Genomic DNA, 22,589 nt, shown 5'->3' with positions numbered 1-22,589 from the left:
AGATTATGTTGGTTTGGACATGTGCTAAGGAGGGATGCTGAGTATATTTGGAAAAAGATGCTAAGGATGAAGCTACCAGGTAACAGGAAAATAGGAAGGCCTAAGATAAGGTTTATGGATGTGGTGAGCGAGAACATGCAAGTGTTTGGTGTGACAGAGCAAGATGCAGAGGACAGGAAGAAATGGAAACAATTGATCTGCTGTAGCGACCCCTAATGGGAGCAGCTGAAAGAAGAAGAAGAAGAAGAAGATTTTGGATAAAAAAAAACATTTTCACATACCACATAGGTGAAAGAACCCTTCAGTCAAACATTATCTTAATGGATCTAGGCACTCTTGTTAATAATTCGTTATCATTTGACTGTCAAGGGTCAACAGTAGCTTGTAAAACCTTCTATCTGGCTCATCTAATTTCCAAAGGTATCTCTAAAAGATGCAAAGAGGTCTTAATTCCCCTTTATTCATAACTCATAAGACCCATTACTGAATGTAATATACCTTTTGGTATTTTTTGTCTAAAACCAAAAATGCCAAAAGGAGCAAAGAACCAAACCAAGAAAAACAAGCTTCAGGCAGGGAAAACAATCCAAAAGTAATCCAAAGAGTAGCTGGAATAAATGCCAATGAAACTTATAAAATAAGTACTTTAATGAGGTCAATAGAAACAAGCGCTTTCGCTCGGCTAAATACCGAGCTTTCTCAAGTTGAAGTAAGACTACTAATAGCAACATTAAATAATCCCATCCCAGTCACATGGTTAATTAATTAGCCACACATTTAAAGCTAATTAAGCACAAATTTAAAATACCACAAGTTTAAAGAACAATTTCAACAAGACTAAAAACATATAACTAGATTTTTCTAAAAATGAACATAAATGTAATAAATTTAAAACAATATAAAGCACGTTTCCACAGGTCATAAATGTGACAACTAATAAAGCTTTAAAAGTTTCATAATAAATTAAGATATGTTGGTGTAAAAATGCATCATATTGCTACTCAAAAATCATAAGCAGTCATTAATGTACCTTAAACAATATATACAAAGCATTTGATTCTTTCTGTTTAAAAATATCATAAAAGTGCTCGTAGATTCTTTTCCTAAGGGGCCTTTCGGTTTTGCCTATGTAGAAACTGGTGCAGGTAATGCAAAACCCTAGATAAACCACCCCTTTACTCCCACAGTTTGTGTAATTCTTGGGGTTAAAAAGAAAATTCCTTGAAGGAATATATAAACTTGGGGTGTTAAAAATACACATGCAGAACGGGTACACAGGTCCCCAGAATAGGCACCTTTAAATGTGGTGCCTGTAAACAATGCAATGCTATTTTTAACACCCCAAGTTTATATATTCCTTCAAGGAATTTTCTTTTTAAAATTAGAAGGGCACGTCTATAGGTTTTTTTCATGTACATATATTGTTTAAGGTCAATTAATGACTGTTTATGATTTTTGAGGAGCAATATGATGCATTTTTACACCAACATATCTTAATTTATTATGAACCTTTTAAAGCTTTATTAGCTGTCACATTTATGACCTGTGGAAACGTGCTTTATATTGTTTTAAATTTATTACATTTATGTTCATTTTTAGAAAAATCTAGTTATGTTTTTAGTCTTGTTGAAATTGTTCTTTAAACTTGTGGTATTTTAAATTTGTGGTTAATTAGCTTTAAATTTGTGGCTAATTAATTAACCATGTGACTGGGATGGGATTATTTAATGTTGCTATTAGTAGTCTTACTTCAACTTGAGAAAGCTCGGTATTTAGCCAAGCGAAAGCGCTTGTTTCTATTGACCTCATTAAAGTACTTATTTTATAAGTTTCATTGGCATTTATTCCAGCTACTCTTTGTATTACTTTTGGATTGTTTTCCCTGCCTGAAGCTTATTTTTTTGTCTAAACTTATCACTCAACTTGAGAGGCCTTAGAGACTCATAACTAAAAAGATTGGATGTGTCAAAACTCCAAGTTATCAGGACAGAGTGGCAGTCCCCTCTCTGTACTCAGTATCTTTTTGACTCTTCCTTGGAAATCTGTGGCTAGCCTTTCAAGCCATTAAAGATCTAAATCTCTATGACCTCCTAGTCCTTTGTAGAATAAATGGTACCTGGTACCTCAAATACATGTTTAAAGATAAATAAGGCATGTTGACATAAAATATACATATCCCAATGTATCCCTCACCTCTGCAACAAACTTTCACTACATGTCAAGCAGAGTGCCAAACAGAGCAAGATGCAGAGGATCTGCTGTGGCGACCCCTAACGGGAGCAGCCGAAAGAAGAAGAAGAAGTCAAGCAAAGTGCCACCTTCAGGGTAATCCTAGTTAATTGGATGGGTAGCCTCAAATTCTCCCCTGGTCTATATTGTCTTGCCTTTCTTAAAGCTGGAAGGAACTATTAAATAAGCTTTTTTTTTTTTTTTTTTTTTTTTTTTTGCTAATTTTGTAGTGATCTGCATACTGATTGCATAGTACTTACCTATGAATCTATGTTGCACAAACTTTGAATCAAAGTTTTCTAGAGTTTTCCTTTAACAGGAAAGCAAATCATTTTGAAGTGTGGATTGTTCTTTACTTATTTGATAAAAGGGTAAGTGTATTATGCACAAGTTGCCTTTTACAGGAAACAGCCAGGAAACAGTGTCTGCTTAAGTAACTTGTTCAGAGACAGATGTTTTATGAGCAGAGACAAGAGGAATCAAACATAAGACTACAGAATGAAGTTTATTGATAAAGCAGCACTTTAATCCTCTGTGGTGCACTGCCATTTAGAATCACCTGGAAATGGCAATGGAACACAAAAACAATACCGTGACTTAGGTGATATGTGTGAATATTGTCAGTAGCTTCAAGCAGTCATGGGACAGAATAAAGAGGGACAGTTATTGTCCGGGGTATAGAATAGGTTGAGGCCAGCACGTTTTTTGACCTTGGATGAATAAATGATTTTCATTTCATTTAAAGTGTACGGGAGCCTTGTTAAAGGCTTCTTAAATTAAAATGTATTGCTATTATTATTTATTAATGGTGAGTTCCAGAGACACAGTTAATGGATTTTACAGAATATGTGCAGAATGAATGTACGTGTTGTATTTTGCTGCCATGTTCTGTGTTGTAATACTTATTAAATGTTCAAAAAGCTACTAAATACAATCCTGTCCTATGATGCTGCAGCTGGGTCTAACCTACTGTATTCTGATTGGTTAAAACATGTGCATATACCTTGGAAAGTGTCAGAGACAGACAGTCAAGAACTGTAAATAATTAAATATTCATGGTGACACTCATATAGTTAATAATCTTTTACTTCTAATATGGAAGAGAGATGAACTCAGTTTGCTGCCAGTATTAATTTATGTTGAATATGACTTGTGGTAACGTTTACACAAGAGAAACCGATGCTGTCCTTTATTGTACATTTTGCACAAATACTGAAGTGGGAATGGTAATATGACAAACAGCCCAGTACATCTGTATTTATCTAGAAACAAGGATGATATATACAAAAAACAACTGTCTCATTTCAAAGTTCACTTTAGACTTCTGACATGATCATAGAATCTTGGTATAGTCAGAAATCATGTTAGTATATGAAGTATGAGTCTGCAGCCTGAAACACGTTAGCAGATCATAGTCTTTTGGACTTTAATCATTTAACAGCATTTTGTATTCCATCCCATCCCTGCAGTGGCCTACGCCAATCTGGAATCGGGTCTTCTAGAGCACCTGATGTCAAATTATGATAAGATGACCAGACCAGTTACGAACATAGAGGACATTGTTCAGGTTAATCTGAAGCTGACCCTCACCAATCTAATTTCTCTGGTAAGAGAAAAAAAACTTTGCATGTCTGATGGTAAAACTGTGATGTGGGCATGTGTTACAACATACAAAAAATGCAGGTGCGAGGGCAGAGAGTTGACATAAAGTGCTGATTTACTGATTGATTGCTAGCTTAGTGCTTATTATACATTCAATACTAACTTCTCTAGGCAGAGCAACTTTCAGATTCTCTCAACTGTTAATTGTGTACCATTATGGGAAAATTGAATTGTGATATGATATTTCTCCTTTTACAACAGAGGGCATATGTAGACAAGTGCACATTGATATGGTCTTGCTAGTCTCTTTTGTAACCAAATAAACTTACTGTTTCTTGTTATGGATGATTAAACATATTCTCATGCTGACCTGTTTCCTTAACCCCTGAGTGGTAGCGCAATCTGCTCATATTTAAGTAGCCAGCATATTTACAATTCATTTCCTCAGTCCTCCACCTGTCACTACTGTACTGTTTTTTGCCTCATCAATTTCTCTTGATATGGATGGACTTTCCATGCTTCTGCTTTATATAAACTCCACAAAGCCAGTATGCTCTTTATTATAGTGCAGTCCTTGTTCTGAAATGATTGGATGCATCCTTGTTTCCTACATTCACCTCCTGAACCAGGGTGACCAATTCAGTTTCTAAGCTAGGGTAAGTATGTCTTCTACAGGATCTGTAGCCCCTCTTCCTTGCCATTTTCTGAATCAGAGACCATGGAAAACAAACTTTTGTGAAGTTATCTGAGCAGTCAAAACATGCAACTTGTTTATTTCATAAATCGCCTGTCTACTGATTTGTCTGTTGTTCAGCTGGATGATGCCCCTTCTTACTCTGTTTGCTCTGGACACACAGTTTGGGCCACACACAAGAGCCATTATTGTCTATGTATACTTGTTGTATGTTGTTCTGTTGGTTTATCCATTATTCCAGTAATAGTCACATGATAGACTAATGTTTAAAGGTATATTTCTGTTTTGCAATGTATTAATTTAATATTGCAGTACCTAGCACACAGTATTGGCCACTGCACTGTATTACAAGCATTATTGAATGAATATTTTCTCTGTGAGTGTCACAAACATATTTAAGGTACTGTACTGCATTGTATTTTTTTTTATTTAATTAAAACTGTTTGCATCTGAGTTATCTGAGTTAAAATTCCAGCAAGGTGCTTCCAAATACAATCAATGTTCAGAGATAAACTATATGTACAATCTATTTGGTAAATCAATTTTTATTTGAGTGTATGAAATACAACAGTTATACACTTACCATAATGACAGATCTGTGGTCTGCTTCTGTCTTTCATCGATAGATGGGCTATCAGATCCATCTCAAATCTGACTTTGGCCACTCTCAGACTTTGGATCTATTGCTCAGGCTCCTCTCCTTACCCATGACCCCCTGCAAAGAGAAATAGAAAGCCATACCTCAATTTGAGTCTACCTCCATATCAGTGTAAAGTAAATTGTGCCCAGCCATGTAACACCAAATGTCACACAGTTTAAATGACAAGCTTCCAAACCTAGAACTTGAAGAGTACATGATCAAGCCACAATACCTCAGTACAGTCACTCCACGTGCCAACGAAAAAGAACTCAAGGAAGGGAGAAGGAGGAAAGGATGTTTTGGAAGGACAGAAGCAGACAACATAGATCTATCATTATGGTAAATACACAGTTTTCGTATTTGATGTCGTCTCTTCCATCCATTCCACAATGGGTGGGACAGAGTCCCCAGCTTCTGAAGTGTCATGGAGGGATATTCCGGAGAACAGACAAACCACAGGAGGCTCTTGACCATCACAGTACATCCAATTTAAAGTGAGAAGTTACAGTATGGACATTACATTATGTCAAGCAGCAGCAGCACAAATGTCATCAAGCAATGAATGCTCTGGAGAAAAAAAGTGCAGATGCAGCCACTAGTTGAGTTAACCTTAGGAAGTTTGGGTAAGGATAAACCCTTCTCACTGTAAACATGAAGGATACAGTCAGATAGCCAGTGGGAGAGCATCACCTTTGAAACCCATTTTCCAAGTTTGGCTGAAGAAAAAGAGACAACTGAGTAGTCTTTCTAATTTTCTTAATAAGATGCAAATAGATATGAAGCTAGCAGTGTACATCCAACAAATGTAGCATATATTCGCCTTTAATGGAGAAATTTAGAAAGAAAACAGGAAGGTTGATAGACTGAGATTGAAGAAAAGAAGGATTAGTTCCAAGAGTAACACTGTCCTGGTAGAAAACCAGATAAGGGGGTTTACTAGATATAACATGTAGTACTAAAGCTCTCCTAGTAGAGGTGATGCCTAACAAAAATAAAGTTTTCCACACCAAGAATTTTAAGTCAACTTTGGCTGCAGGTTAAAAGGGAGGATTGTTTAAGCCCTGTAACAAAATGGTAATGTCCCAGAAAGGGAAAAGATCTTGGAGTGGAGGCCAAAGAAAGAAAGAAAGGAAGAAAGTACCCCTAAGAAAAGCTTTGGACAGACTAAGGGAGAAGATTGAACAATGATTTTCTCCGGTATGAGAACTGGAAATGGCTGCTAATTGCACTTTAATAGTAGAGTAATTGGCTCTGCTGTGAGAAAGAGATGCCAGAAAGTCCAAAATGGTTAGAAGAGGGGCTGAAAAAGGCTCTAGATTTTGTTTTTTAAGCTCAGATAGAAAATCTTTTCCACCTACTTTAACAGATCTTTCTCATGGAAGGTCTTTGTGAAGAAGTCAAAATGAAAACTTCTTGTTAAGAAAGCCTGGACTGTCTAGCCATTATTGGAACTGGACAAACTGTGCGGTTAGTTTAAGGGCATGCATGTCCAGGTAAAGTAACCCTGACAGGTGAGACAGAAGATCTGGGGCTGATCTGGGCACCTAATGAAGGTGAACCAGAGGAGATAAGAGAAAGGGAAACCACATCTGTTGAGTGCAAAAAAGACCAATGAGGATCACTCTGACCTTTGTTGACAATGTTTTCTGAAGAAATTTTAGTACAGGAGGGGTAGGAGGAAAGGTGTACAGGAGACCAGGTGACCAGTTTTGGATCAGAGCATCCCTAGGTGACCTCCCCAGGGAGATGAGGGCAAAATACGGGGCAAAATACCTGCTACTCACCCCACCAATTTGTTGATACTACTATCCAAATTAAAAATCTTCCAGAACTTTGATATAATGTGCTGTATGTCAAAGAAGTTCATAGTAAATGGAAGGACCAAGGCCCTACTAAATTTGTTGTTACTTCTCTCAAGGTCCTCCCTTCCTATCAGGTGATTAGACAAGAGTGTATGAAAAATGCCAACTTCTCTCTTATTTTTGACTTCGTTATAGATGTTGACCACAAATTCGGTAGGGTAACCCCTACTAAATGGCATTTCTTTTCATGCCTCACATTCCCTTGCAAAGTCTCCTTCCTCAGAGATCATTCTAGCCAGCCTGACAAATTGCCCTTTTACCAGGGCTTTCTTTTGCTGTACAGGGTGTCAGCTTTCATAGTGAGTAAGTTGGTTTCCTGTACAACTGGGAAGTGACTATTTTTCTAGTGTAATCCTTTTTAATAGTTACATCCAAAAATTATAGGGTATTATTGTCCTTAACCACAGTGAACTTCAAAAAATCAGTTGTCTCATTAATGTAAGAGAAAAACCCATCTAGTTAATTTTCAGTCTCTTTCCAAAATAGGACAAGGTCGTCCAAGTAATGACCATATAGCGTCCAGAGTTCCTTGAACCTAGAATTTAAAATGAAAAAGTCCTCCCAGTGCACCAAAACAATGTTGGCAAATATAGGGGCACAGCACACACCCATAGCCACACCCTGTCTTTGTTTAAAAATATTTCCTTCAAATCCAATGAAATTATTGTCCAACACAAATTCCATACAAGTTCTAATAGTCAAAATTGAACCATGGTTAAAACTGGTGTTTTTACATAAGTAGTCATAGAACCATTCAAGGCCCACATCATGGGGAATGACCGAGAATAGATCAGAAATATCTATAGTGACCATAATCAGTTCATCAGCATACATATCAGGTTTTATTTTTTCTAAAAAGTCCCATGAGTCTCTCATTACCCATTTCCTATGGTCCAAAACATGTTTGACCCTTCCATCAGCAAACTTGGCCAAACAAAAAGTTTTTGATGCTTTTGCATCTACAATCGGACGTAAGGATGGGGGTTGTTATTAACCTGTGGATCTTAGGGATCCCAAAAATGGTCCCTATCCTAGGATGTTTGAGTTCCAAAAACTCATGAACCTCTAGACTGATTTGTCCACTTAGTAATAACTCATCTAGGGTAAGATCTATATTCCTATATGCAATATTCAACTTGTTACGAGACACTTCTAGATAAGTTTCACTGTAAAGCATATCAAACATCTTAGCATTATAGTCAATAACAACCATAACCACAAACCCCCCCTCCCTTGTAGGGTTTCATCATTCTAATTTGATTGTTTTTTATTATTTCCTGAAGTAAAGACCATTCTGCCAGTGACATATTAGTAGGGTTAGTTTTATTATATTGCCTCAATATTTCTCTTATCTCAGTCTCACATAATAGATCAAACATTTGAACTAATGGATGCACTGTGGGTATAAAAGTACTGGGCTTGTGTAATGCACCAGGCTCCACTCAGCCCGTATTGTTACCAAAATGTAATGCTAAATTCATTTTCCTACTAAACGATTGCAGCTGTATAACAGTATCCACAATGCTAGCTTTTCTAGCAGGTACAAAATTCAGGCCTTTGGAAAAAAGTTCCACCCAAGCAGAATTCCGTAACTTTGGCTAAAATTGTAGATAGAAAAATCCCCAGGTATCTTTGCCACAATCAAATGCTGTGTTTCAGAATTTGGGGTTTCAAAATTAGGGCTTATCTCCAGTATGAACCCCTCCTCCCCCTCCATCGACCCTGCTGGGAGTTCTGTCCATAATTCTGGTTTGAAAACCTCCCATTTCCCTAGTTCTTTATTCTCTCAGATCTCCTCAGGGGTGGGGGCTCTAAAGGGATGTCCCCATTTCTACCATTTTCATTAATATTGTCATTGTCAGAATCACTATTATCATAATAGACCCTATCAAAATATCTAGACTCTTGTCCCTCTGGGGGGTCTGGGTAAGCTGTACCTGCATCAAAGTCCTGTTTATCCCTCCACAATTTCCTCTCTTTCCTAGTTTTTTTAAACTATTTAAGTCATTGTCAACATTCTTAAATATATTAAAAAATTCAATTTTTTATGTTCAAACAATAAATATTTTTTTATATTAGCATCTAATTTACTAATGTCCCATACAAGCATTGCCATCTTTCTATTATTGTCGTCTGAAACAAGCATTTTTAAAAGTTCAAGTCCTTGCCTGTTAAAGAATGCCAGTAAATCTTGATGTAGTTGAGAGTTTTTGATGAGCCCTGTCGGGTATCTCCACTTCCGAAGCCCTTTAGGGACATGTTCCCTGTTAATACACTCCTGCAAATATCCATTTTCGAGCTGTAACTTTTTGTATTTGGTAACTAAGTCTTTAAAGGTTCTGAGTTGTTGATCCACAGTTGCATGCGTATTAAGAACGCTGCCGTTGCTTTCATTGATGTTTAATTCAGTACTCAGCCACTGTTCAACTGAAAAAGACGCTGTGATGTCACTAGTACGTCCGCTTCCTCTCTCTGACTGAGAAAGGCCTTCTAATCCACACAAGTTGGTTGAAACAAAAGTTCCTTGAGAGCCGTTGCCATGGTTACACTCTCTCTGTGCTGGGGTAATGGAAAAGTGCTCAGAACTCTGTAAAACAGTGTCCGCACTACCACCAGTGATTCTCCTCTCAGTATCTGAGCTTTTATTAAGCACATTCATAATTCCATCCACTTTTTTAATCAAATCAGCCACCGAAGCTGATAACAAGGTAATAGATTGCAAAATAGCTTGTAGGTCCATGCTGCACATGTCGTTCTGCTGCTCACCTTCGTCCATGACAAGACAAACTCAGAAGCACAAAAATAAGATGAAACTCAACCAAAGTAGAACAAGGGTAGTCCAGAAACGACACACCAGCATGTAGTACAGGAAAAAAACACTTTAATTTAGCGCTTTCGTCAAAAAATAGTCTTCATCAGAATACTATGTATCTAACAAATTAAGTTTAAATACCCTCCCCAGCAGTAATCAAACAATTAAATTACATCATTTCCCCTTGTGAAAAATAATCAACATTTGCATATATAATTTAAACAGTGCAATAAAAAGGTTGCAGTATAATAGTTTAAATATCAACCCTTTTAAAATATTAGAAACTACAGTATTAAAACAAATTATGTTTCAACATTTTTTATATAAAAATATAATGATTTAACCTTCAACAGTGAACTTATAGTAATCTTGTTGTTCAGACCAGAAAACTGGCAGGCATTAAGCTTAATTTGCCATTTGAGTTCAAGGAATTCCAGGTACTCATCAGAGCACCCCCCCCCCACCAAAAACCCAGATCAACATGCTCAATGGCACAAAATTTAAAAGCATGTGAAGGGAAAAAACTAAGATGTTTATACAAAGCATTTATTTCATTTTTACATCTGATGTCATAAGTATGCTCATAAACCCTTTGCTTCAAAGCTCTCTTAGTTTTTCCTACATAGAACCCCTCACATGAATCACACTTAGCTATTTAGACAATACCTCTAGAGTAACAGGAATATTTTTACAAGGTAGTATAGTCCCATAGCCTTTAATGAATAACTTGCCCACATTGAGTATATAAGGACACTAAGAGCATCTCCCACATTTGAAACAACCACCCTTCTCAGGAATATTTATTTTTCTTTCCAACAGCCCCTTTATTGAGGTGTCCTTCATGTACACCACCATCGGTTGACACCTCACCAATTTGTTGATACTACTATCCAAATTAAAAATCTTCCAGAACTTTGATATAATGTGCCGTATGTCAAAGAAGTTCATAGTAAATGGAAGGACCAAGGCCCTACTAAATTTGTTGTTACTTCTCTCAAGGTCCTCCCTTCCACTCAGGTGATTAGACAAGAGTGTATGTTCTTTTTCTTTTGGCTTTTCCCAGTTAGTGGTTACCACAGCGGAACTCCAGTCTGCTAATGATTGGCAGTAGATTTTTACGGTGCCAAGGTGCCAGCCCAACACCCAACCTTCAACAAAGGCACGCCCATTCACACATGTCTTTTGAATGCCACTCAACCGCGGGAAGGACGTGCAGACTCCACACAGAAGGCACTCCAGCCAAGAATCGAACTGGAGAACCTCTTGCTGTGAGGCAACAACGCTACTGCTGCACCACCGCAGCTTCCAAACAAGAGTGTATGAAAAATGCCAACTTCTCTCTTATTTTTGACTTTGTTATAGATGTTGACCATGAAGTTGGTAGTGTAACCCCTACTGAATAACATTTAGTAAGCTGGCTTTGAGCTCAAGTGCAGTAACAAATGCTTTAGAACAGAAGTAAGGATTCCTGCAATGTCAAGAATCCTTGGAAATAAGTTCACCAACTCTGAGAAATGTTCACAACACACAAAAACTTTGCAAAACTTAGAAATAATTTGGCAAACTCAGAACAGCTTTTACTGACTACTGTTAAAATAACAACCTAAGAGCAGTACAGTAACAAAGAGATGCAGTTTCTTAAACAAATGCAATACACTCTACTAATTATCCATTTTTAACAACTGCTTCTGTTTTAGATTCAATAAAAAATGGTGATACTGTACATGTATACCCCACCTGATGGTTTGTGCAGATGTGGGTGGGCCGTGGGCATAACTTCCATTTTTCTCAATGTAGTGCGACCTCAGAGTTGGTATATTTAAATTTCAGGGAGTGTGGGGGGGGGTGCACGGGGGCATAACTCCCCTGCAAAAACATAAAAAATAAATTATGTTGGCTTGTGGGCAACTGCTGGGCAAAATTAAGGTGTCCCTTACTACTGCACAGCCAGTGAAATATGCATGTACAGCATTGCCCCAAAAATTGTACCACTGCAGGCTTTTCACTTAAAATTCCCCTTTCACTTTCTCTTTGCCTGTACTCTGAGATCAAGCCGAAGTAGGGAAGACAGTCCAATGTCTACTTGGCCTCATCCCACTCTACTACCATTCCTGCTTGAGTATTTGCTTTCAATATCTTGGTTCCTTTGCCAAGTTTCTCTAGTAAATTCCAGACGCCTCTTGCTTATTTGGTGCATGCATACTTACAGTCACCTCTGTTGGCAAAATCCTCTTTCTCTGTTCTTATATTGGCTTAGTTCTTAGAATACCTTATGCTACTTTATGAATATTATAATATTTCAATTTTTTACTTCTCCACATCTTTTGTATTTCTAATACTATGACAAGAATGGACCCCATTGCTAAGTCAAAGTACAATTAAAGTTCATGAAATTAATATTATTTCAATCTTAGACAGCCAAAAGTGCTCTTTGCAGCACCCACAATGTGCTCAGTAAAGACTCCTTCTGCAAATCTTATGGGGTTACATGGATTGGTAACATATCTAAATACAATTGTAGATTCTTTTTCATAAGACCCATTGCTCCTACTACTATTGGAACTATATGGGTATCTTTTTTCCACATTGCTCTCATTTCTGCCTGCAGATCCTGATATTTTATGACTTTGTGTCTTTCTTTATGCAAGACACTGTAGTCATTGGATGTAGTGATTTCAATGATCAATGCCACTTTTGTCTTCTTTTCTTGGACCACTATATCTGGTTTTCTGGCATCTATCTTTTGAACTGTTGGTAATGGTTGATCCCATGTGATATAAACTTCATCATTTTCTATGATGCTTTGTGGCTTAAGTTTCCAGTGTTTTTCAGCCACGTCAATACCATAATGTTTGCACAATCCCCAGTGCAACACTCTTACCACATTATTACGCCTTTCAGTATATAGTCCTTCTGCCATTAGTATGTCACAACCAGCAACTAGGTATGTGACTGTTTCCAATTCGGTTTTACAAAACATACATTTGTCTGTTTCTCCCATATGTTCAATGGACTTTGTAAACCAATGTGCACGTTGCCCACTATCTTGGGCTGTCAATGTTAACCTTTCATCTCTTGATTTAAATTTGCCTCTCCTTAACCATTCCTGTGTTCATTCCTGATCAATATGAGGTTCTTCCAGAGGTTTTTGATGCTTGCAATTATATTTATGCTTTTTCCACATTTCTTGCCTTCTCATCTGTTCCCTCACCTTATATTCTTTCATTTTTTAACACATTCGGTTGCTGCCTGATTTTTATCTACTTCTGGTTTGATTTCCATTCCTGCTTGACACCAATATGCTTCTGCTAAATTCAGCAGAGAAGTCATCTTAGATTTATTCTCCTCATGTTTCAAAACTTTCACTGCATTTGGGTCTTGTGAGGTCAGCAAATATGTATGGAGTCCTAAAATTACAGATCTATACATGTAGTCAGTTTTAAGGAGGCCCATCCCTCCTTTGGAACAGTGAATATATAATCTTGGTATACACTGATTTTTATAAATCATTTGGTGAGCATGAAGCATCCTTCTTATTTTCTTATCTAATCTATCCAACACATTTTGTGGCCAGTCATTCACTCCAAAACTGTAAGTTAGGACAGGAATAGCTTTAATTTTGTTTCCTAGATGTCAACACTGTTTTCAGGATTAATTTAAGTCTTCTGAAGTATTCCTTACTATGTTTTATTCACATTTCTTCATGTTATATTGTTGATCCTTTATCAATTCCCAAATATTTATATACTCCTTCTTACTCAGGTTCTTTTATATCACATTCTTGTCTCAAACTGATGTTTTCCTGGTGCTGCAGTTTTCCTGCTTTAAATAATGCTTTTGCACACTTATCAAGACCAAATGACATTCTTATATCATCTGAAAAAGTTTTGATAACCTGCAGCTGTGCTTTCAGTTCCTCATCTGATGAGCTATACAGTTTTAAATCATTGGCAAAGAGAAGATGAGAAGTCTTTACACTTTGTTGTTTCCTAGGAGCCAACTTGTAGCCATGGCCTAAGTTGTTAAGTAAACAGCTTAATGGGTTAATAGCAAGGCAAAAGAGACACCCTGGAATATCCCCCTTTGAAATTTTTTAGGATCATAGGAGGTTACAAGGCTAATGGCCCTGGGGCCCTTCCAAGCCTAGGCAAGAGTTTATCCCCAAAAAGAAACCTCAGCCAGCACCTGTCACCCCTGTCAATGAGGGACACAGGTGGAATCCCTGGGACAAATTTGTGGTTTTCCATCCACTCATCAAGGTTGCGTTTGAAGAGGGTCAGTGAGGTGCTCTGTTTGACGTGTATGGGAAGTCTATTCCAGAGACAGGGCAACTTCTGGGAGACAAACCTGTCTCTCCAGCAGGTTTTGTTGATGTTGCATGTTAGATTCAGGACTTTTGCGAGGGTAATGCATGAGGAGTTAGACTTATGGATATGGAGCATCGCTATTATCCCTGGGATAATAATCTGTCCTTTATCATGGCTTAATTGCAAAGTGGTCTGTCACTGTTTTATGGTCACTGAAATGTAGTCAATCAGTGTAAGGTGTACATTTTTTAAGCACTCTTTTATCCATGAATGTGGGATACTATCAAATGCTTTTTTATAGTCAATCCATGCCATACTTAAATTCTTCCCCTTTTTACAGTTCTCCAGTATGACTTTATTTAACAACAAATGATCCTTTGTTCCATATGACTTTCTTTTATTGCCCTTTTGTTCTACTGCCATAATTGAATTTTCTTATAAATGACTATAAACTCTGTCAGCATCAGTTTCCGTGTATAGTTTCTATGTAGTTGAAATGCAAGTTATTGGTCTGAAATTTTTAGGGTAGCTTGCAGGTTCACTCTTAAGTAGGAGCATTGTTTTGCCTATTGTTAGCCAGGTTGGTGTATGTTCAGGGTGTGTATATAAATAGTTCTTACTCATAGCTAAATCTTTGTGCAAAGATGTTAATACTTTTAACCAAAAGCTAGGTATTGCATCTGGGTCTGGGGTTTTCCAGTTAGAGGCTTTTCTTAAATTTGTTTCAATCTCTCTGGCCGTTACTTCATCCCATTTCATATCTTGCACCTTTAAACTTCTTATTCTTTCTTTTACTTCCTCTATCCATTTAACATCTTTGTTATGTTCCACAGGATCTTCATAGATACTTCTCTAAAATGTATCTGTTTCCTCTTTTTTTGGCAGTCTTTCAATTCCTTTTACCGTGTTTCTCAATTCTCTATAAAACTTTTTTGAGTCATCAATAAATTGTTTATTTAGCACTTTTCCTTTATATTTATCTGTGTATCTTCCAAGTTTTTTCACCTGTGCTGAAATTTTTAGTTTGTTATTTGTGATAGTGCATGATAGATCCTGGTCTGTTCTAATATGCACATTGCTTTTATCACGTCTGTCTTTCTTAGTATTTTTGTTGAGCTATTCCCTCTTCTATAGTCTTCTAACAGTGACACTTCTTGTCTTAATTGCTTTATAGTTTTCTCTTTTCAATATTTCCATGATGGTATTTGATTTATCCCCTTCCTTTCCCTTCCTAGCCTATGTTCTTGTAGTACAACTTTTATCAGTTATTAATTTAGCAGCACAGTAATATATCTGTTTACTTCTGTTATATTGCATCGATCTTTATGGGCAGTCCTAATTACTACATTCATTTTATCAGACTTCTGACTTTATGGGTTTTATTGACTGTCTGCAGTCTATTTCTCTCACTGATCTTAATATATCAGTCCATGTCTATTAAATCAAGCAACTCTGCTCTTTGCTCATTTCTTCCAAACTGAGTTCACATCCCTTGTTTCCCATTTCCTGCGGGCATTCTATCGAAAGTTCTATAACATCTATCTGTGGCACCTTCTCTTCAATTTCATTCTGTGCCATCTGTTGCTCTGTCATATGGGAACTCACTGGCCTATCACTCCTCAACATTGATTGTATCAGAGTTTCCAGTTTCCTGTTCCTTTCCTTGCTGTCTAGCTTCAAGTGAATGTTTATACTGGTTTCCTGTGGAAGGCTCCAAAATATCTTGATATGGCACCTGACCAATTGTTTCATGTTCCCCTGGTTTCCCCTTAATTTGGATATCCATTGCTCTATCCTGTTGTGGTGCTTTCTGCATTCTATTTTCTACACTGAATCCTTCACTTTGCAGGTACTCGATTTTCTACACTCAATCCTTCACTCTTCAGGTACTCCATAACCTCAGTTTCTATGTGTTTAACTTCTCCGTTACTAATCTCCTTTTATACTTTTCCTCTTTGTCTTCTTATTGTTTGTATTGTAAAGGTTCCCAAGTCCAGATTCCTTTGCCTGTATTTTTCTTCAAATATCTTTGGTGCTGCTCTTTTTGTATTGGTTGGCTTTGCTTTCTCCCGGTTAGGGGTCGCCACAGCGGAACTCCGGTCCGCTAATGATTGGCAGTTGATTTTTACGTACCGGCTTGCCAGGCCTGATGCACAACCTTCAACAAAGGTACACCCTTTCATGCATCTCTCCATGCAGAAGACGCTCTAGCTGAGAATCGAACCAGACAGCATCTTACTGTGAGGTGACAATGCTACCGCAGCACCACCACCACGGGCCTTTGCATAAATATTACACCATATTAAATTTCTTTTTTCTTTTCCATGTCCATATTTGTTCTTCAGATGTCTCCTGATCTTCATGCTGTGACGTAACCTGTGTTAGACCTTCTCCACTAAATCCTTCACTTCGCAGGCACTCCATAACTTCAACTTCTATTTTTTTAACTTTTACTTTACTAATCTTATTTTCTATGTTCCATATTTGTGATATTATTTTTTTGTTGTGAAATTTTCCATATCCAGATGTCTTTGCCTGTATTTCTCTTTGAATATCTTTGGGGCTGCCTTCTTTATGGCTTTCTCCTTTGCACAAATATTGCACCATAGCAAATCTCTCTTTCTTTCCCATGTCCATATTTCTTTTTTTATACTTTTCAAATATCTCTAGGTTTTGTTGTTTATATTTTCGCACTTCCTCAGATGCTTCTTTTTCCAAACAGATCACAAGTTTCTTTCTTGATAGGCCAACAAAGAGCCATAAAGATGATAGAGTGGACTATTGAGGATAAGAAATAAATTATGCATTGTTACTATTATGGAAAAAGCCCAGAATTTCCTGATACAAGATATACAAAATGATTAAGAAATAAATTAGAGGAAAGAAAACTGTCAGAAGCTTCAAATGAAAATTTGTGTTCATTAGTAGAACAGATTTGTGAAAACCAGTATATAGATCAAGAATGTTGAATCCTGGACATATGTTTTCATTTATGGCATTACAAGTACAATTTGAGAATAGAAGGGGTGGTGATATTCAACATCAGATTGAATTGAGTGAATTAAAATGGATAGCCAATCTGCAGGCAGACCAGCAACCAGGCTTGGATCAATATATGCCTTTAAAACCCCCTATTAAGGGGGCTTAGGTTTGAATATTGATTTTTATTGGCCCTTGGTTATTTTAAATTAATGCTGATTGTACTGTTTTATAGGATCTGAAGAAGAGCAGTGGCTCAAAAGTGCTTATCTGTTGTGTTACTAATAAAAGCTTGATTTTATTCTATTGCCATGGTGGCTCCAGTGGGTTTTTGCATTTTCATAGTTAACTTACATACAGAGCAAGCAAGGCAGATGTGGTGAGTGGGTCTTCCAGCTGATGTTGTCAGGTCAAAGAAAAATAATAGAATACTTAGTCTCTCTCAGAGAGTTCTTAAATTGATATCTCAAATATTAATGCTGGGATAGCTTGCAGGATGACATCACGTCTTGTCATCTGGCTCTATCCCAGGTGAAAAACAACCACTGATGCAGCTGGTAGCATTTAGCACATACCTGTGAAAATATATAAACAAGTGTTTTTTTTTAGATGTAAGGCAGATCCTGGAAGTCATAAAGCAATTAAACACTTGCACGGCAATGCAGAGAACTTCTACTTTTAGACATTGTGTCTGTTACTGTACTGAAACTGAAAGATAACATCCTGTTATTACGTGCTCATAAAGTAATTTAAATTTTCAACTTGTTGTTGTTTTTCTTTCGGCTTTTCCCGGTTAGCGGTTGCCACAGTGGAACTCCGGTCCACTAATGACTGGCAGTAGATTTTTATGGCGCCGAGGTGCCAGCTTGACACCCAACCTTCAACGAAGGCACGCCCATTTACGCATGTCTTTCGAACGCCACTTGATCATGGGGAGGACATGCAGACTCCACACAGAAGGCGCTCCAGCCGAGAATCGTAACAGGAGAACCTCTTGCTGTGAGGCGACAACGCTACCGCTGCACCACCGCTGCTTCTAATTTAAATTTTCAACTATTTTCCTGAAATTAACCTCCTGTATTCCCGTTTCCGTTGTTAAAATATATACATCTAAACAGTTACAATAGGGTATGTATGTTTCTGTTCTGTTCTAGTAGGGTACACTGTGGATACATTTTTAAAGCTCAGTACTTTAAAACCCTTTTCAACACACACCTCTGTACCAGCAGTTTGATATACACAAAACATACAGTTCTAATACATTTGTAACACAAGCGTATGAATCATGTTGATATTCACAAATGACATATAATTATTTACAAAATTCCAGACAGCTGGGCTGGCAGTATCTCCTTTTGTGACAGGCCAGTTAAAGCTTCTTCTATTTTTCCAGCCTTTTGTTGTTTGAATTGATATATTCCTTCAATTTTTCATTTATCTTAATCACCCCTGAGTACATTTAATTTATTTTTTTTCTTTAAATTACTGGAAACCATCTCTTGAATTGAAGCTGAAGCATGAACTGTTTTTTTGCTGAACTGCTGCTGCAGACAGTGTTTTCGCTTCAACTTTTCTGGTTGATTTTCTTTCAGATTTTTCAAATTTCTTCTTTGTTGGCATTCAGGCAGTGTATTTCCTAGACAGTAACTGAATTTTACCAAAAAAAAAATTTCAATGCCACTCCTTTTTCTCAATTTCTGTTTTCACATGGAAAAAACTGAAGTTATGCTGTTGCTCAGTGTGCAGTCATCTTGGAAGACCAGCTATGTTCATCATACTGATCTCTGCTACAGTACCCTTAGCTAAATGTGTAGATTACCTTAGTTAACTTCATTTGAGAGGTCAAAGGAGAAAAGTCCAGAAGCCCCTGGAGAAAGGTCCTAGCAAAGCTTTATCTGGACCTAGAGAAAGATTCAAGCTTATAGTGTTTTGTAAAAGTATATACATAGGACAAAGTAGCAGCATCTAGAATACTTTTAAAATCCAGTCATTTCAAAAAAGCCATAGCTGAAGCCAAAGCTCTGATAGACTGGGCCTTGACCCTGCCTGGAATAGCTATGGTGACTATTGTGAGGACCACTTGATGGGCCAGTAATCAAGGAGCCTGAATCCTCACCACTGACACTGGAGAGGGATGTTCACTTGGAATACAAATGGATACACTCAGTATTTCTAAATGCAGCTCTCTTCACCAAGTACAATTTCCCTTAAGAGCACACAGAAAACTCTCTCAGTCTGGGGTATGGATTTCTCTATCTCTCTCCCTCCAGGTCCCCAATAAGAAATCCCATTGGCACAGCTTCAGAGTTAAGTCCTCATCCGAGTGCCCAAGACAAGTCCTACACCACTCTCTCCATGAAATCAGTGCTTTGTGTCCCTGCTTCAAGTAGCTGACACACACACACACACACACACACACACACACACACACACACACACACACACACACACACACACCTGGGAAAGGCTGGCACAGGTTTACCTGATAAGGTAATTATCACTGCCACTAGACACTCCACAATCATCTACTTTAAGGCCATTAACAATGGGTGTCCAATTATACTGTGTAATATTCATACTAATACAAATGGTAGTAGTTGATCAAGACAGCTAGGCCTTCTGGAGTGGCCAACACAGTGTCAACAAATAAATATAAGCACTCTTAAAGGTTAAATACTTTCTAAAAGGACCAGCCCCAATAAAAGTGTTAAATATAATTAATAATAAATAATAAAAGAACATGAAAATACTGAACATATATTTACAGTAATCCCCATAGTTCAAATCATAGGAAATATTGAAAATAACTTTGATGGACAGACTCAAAAAAATAAAGAAAAACAATATCTAAACTAAGCTTCACTATATTTTCTTGACCAAATCTAGGAAAAGTACTATTCCCTACTTACTTAATACAGCAAGGCAGATGATGTGGTAAATGGTCCTTCTTGTTGTCAGGCCCAAGATAGAATACTCAATCCTGACAGATTTCTCTTTGTGCTATCTAAAATTTCCAAGATGGATGGCAGAATGACCTCATCTGGTCACCTGACTCAAGGTTCTCACACCATTCCCTTTTGAAGCTTGAAACAGGATGTTAGAAAGATGTTATAACATGCAAATCTAAAGTTTTGCTAATGTTTATGGCAGTGCCTGTGGCTTCCCATCTTTTTACTGAGCTAAAGAACAAAGGTTTCTTACAGACATGCCACCTCCAGTCCTGTTCAGAGCTATGTGATAAGCACTTCCATGGCCCAACAGGTGGTCCAATTAACAGTATTTTTCTTAAAGTAAAAAGTAAGCTAGCTGTTTAACCCCTTCTCTTTCATTGTCCTTTGCTAAAATATATACATACAGTCTCACATGTATATTCCTTCTATGTCCAGCAGGACCCGCTGTTGATACATTTTTAACACTATCATTTCTATTTTCAAATCCCATACATTTCTAGTACATATGTAACACAAGCATGTTGTATAAATCAGTTTGATACTCAAAGGACATATTATTCTTTACAGAACTCCAGCTGGCTATGCTGGCACTAGCCCATATCATCACAACTATAACAAAAGGTAATAGCCTTAGACAACCATTTGGAAATAGTCTTTTTTGACACAGGTTGTCCGTTCTTCTTACCTTCACAAGAAATGAACAAGTGATCCAAAAACTGGAAAGATTTAGTTCTGTCAAGATAGTACCTGAGTTATATGTAGGCATCCAGGGTGTGGAGTATCTTTTCTTCCTCATTTTTAGGTTCAGGAATGAAAACAGGTAGGTGGGTAAATTTGGCTTAAAGTAAACTTGGATATTACTTTAGGCATAAATCAAGGATTAGTTCTCAAAGAAATCCTGTCCCTAGGGAAAATGAGATGCAGTTGACTCACTGTAACAGCTTATAACTCAGATACCCTTCTTGCAGAAGTCAGAGCAATCCTCAAAACTGTTTCCCACATTAAGAACCTCAAGTTAGCCAGATTAGCAAGTTCAAATTGTGCAAGCATTATCTTCACTAACATAAAATTAAGATCTCAAGTAGAGCCTCACTGGTTTCCTTGGAGGTCTCTTATACAAAATAAGAAACACCATAGGATAGTAACTCACACAAATATTATAAAACCAGAGAACAACTAACTCTGAATGAGTGCTGGTTATGTTGTTGCCACTAACTAGAAAATCTTTTCCATTTGTTAACATATGATTTTCTAGTAGCAGGCTTTCTTACCTCCAATAGTACGTGTTATACGTCCTCAGTAAACAGGTGCCAAAAAGTCAGTCAATTGAAGATGATGAATGTTGGAGTGTATCAAATGACACTGTTCTTGTGTGAGAAGATCCAGTCTGTGAGGAAGTTTGTGGTAATTGCACATGGATACTTCCAAAAGAAGGGAGAAGAATGATTGCCTGGGCCAGAATGGAGTCACGACAAAGATACTGGGGGATTCCTTCTGAATCTTAAAAAGTGCCCTTGATATTAGTGGAAAGGGTGGAAAAGCATACAGAAAAATTCCTGTCTAAGGAAAAAGAAAGGCAGCTGTCTTCCAGAGGTTTTAGTGTGGGAACCAATCTTGCCAGTTGATTGTTTAGAGAGGAGGCACAGAGGTCTACTTCAGGAACTCCCCACAGATGGATCAAATCTTGTAAGACCACCTGATCTAGTTTCTATTCATGAGGGTCTGCCCTTGTCCTGTTCAGCTTGTCTGTCACACAGTTTTGCTCTGCTTGAATGTAGGATGGCTGTAGAGTGAGACTGCGCTGTGAATTTATATGCCATGCAATCATGGCTAGTCTGTAAAGGGGGTACAACTTAGTTTCCCCTTGTTTGTTGATACAAAACATGGCTGTGATATTGTTTGTAACCACTTGAAAAGGTCCCAGAGAGCAAAGAGTTGAATGTCTCTATCATGGCAAACATCAACTTGATATTTATGTGCATGCAACTGTCCTTGATGTCCCACACCCCGTCTTTTATCCTCCCTGAAACTGTGTTTTCAGTATTTTTGGGGTGGATTTTTAGCACTCTACATTACAAGTGCCAACATTTCAACAGGAAGTCACATTGTGAACACCCTTGGTGCAGTGGATAGTCCAAAGGGTAAGGCAGAAAACTAATAATGTGATCCAGACAAACAAAAACCTTAGGAAACATCTGAAGTTTGGATAAATAGGGATGTCATGACAAACATCTTTTAAATGTAGTGTTACCAGCAAACTTGAAAGAGGAAGAAGGTAAACAGGTTGTGAAGTGACATAATTTTGAATATGGCCACTATCAGAAACAGATTTAGGAAAGAAAGATACATAAATGATCTCCAAGCATTTTCTTCCATTGGCACAAGGGACAATAAAAATGTTCCACACCCAGGAAGGAGAAACAGGTTCCACCACTCTTTGGGACAACAGGTGATGAAGAACAGGTGGAAACAAAAGAGTCAGATCTGGAGGCTGAGGAATGACATCTGAAAGG

General features: G+C 37.5%; 1 protein-coding gene across 1 annotated transcript in view; it reads left to right on the top strand.

Moving 5' to 3' along the window:
* Window positions 1–22,589, top strand: part of LOC122806555 (acetylcholine receptor subunit gamma-like) — a 645,882-nt gene that overhangs the window by 161,779 nt on the left and 461,514 nt on the right. The window contains exon 2 of the mRNA XM_044077085.1: window positions 3,699–3,835. Within this exon, the coding sequence (XP_043933020.1) occupies window positions 3,699–3,835 (137 nt within the window). The remainder of the gene's footprint in view (window positions 1–3,698; window positions 3,836–22,589) is intronic.

The sequence above is a fragment of the Protopterus annectens genome, chromosome 7.part0 (assembly GCF_019279795.1).
Source record: "Protopterus annectens isolate FY-2018-M chromosome 7.part0, PAN1.0, whole genome shotgun sequence".
NCBI classification, from domain to species: domain Eukaryota; kingdom Metazoa; phylum Chordata; order Ceratodontiformes; family Protopteridae; genus Protopterus; species Protopterus annectens.
This window is presented reverse-complemented; position numbering and strand designations above follow the sequence as displayed.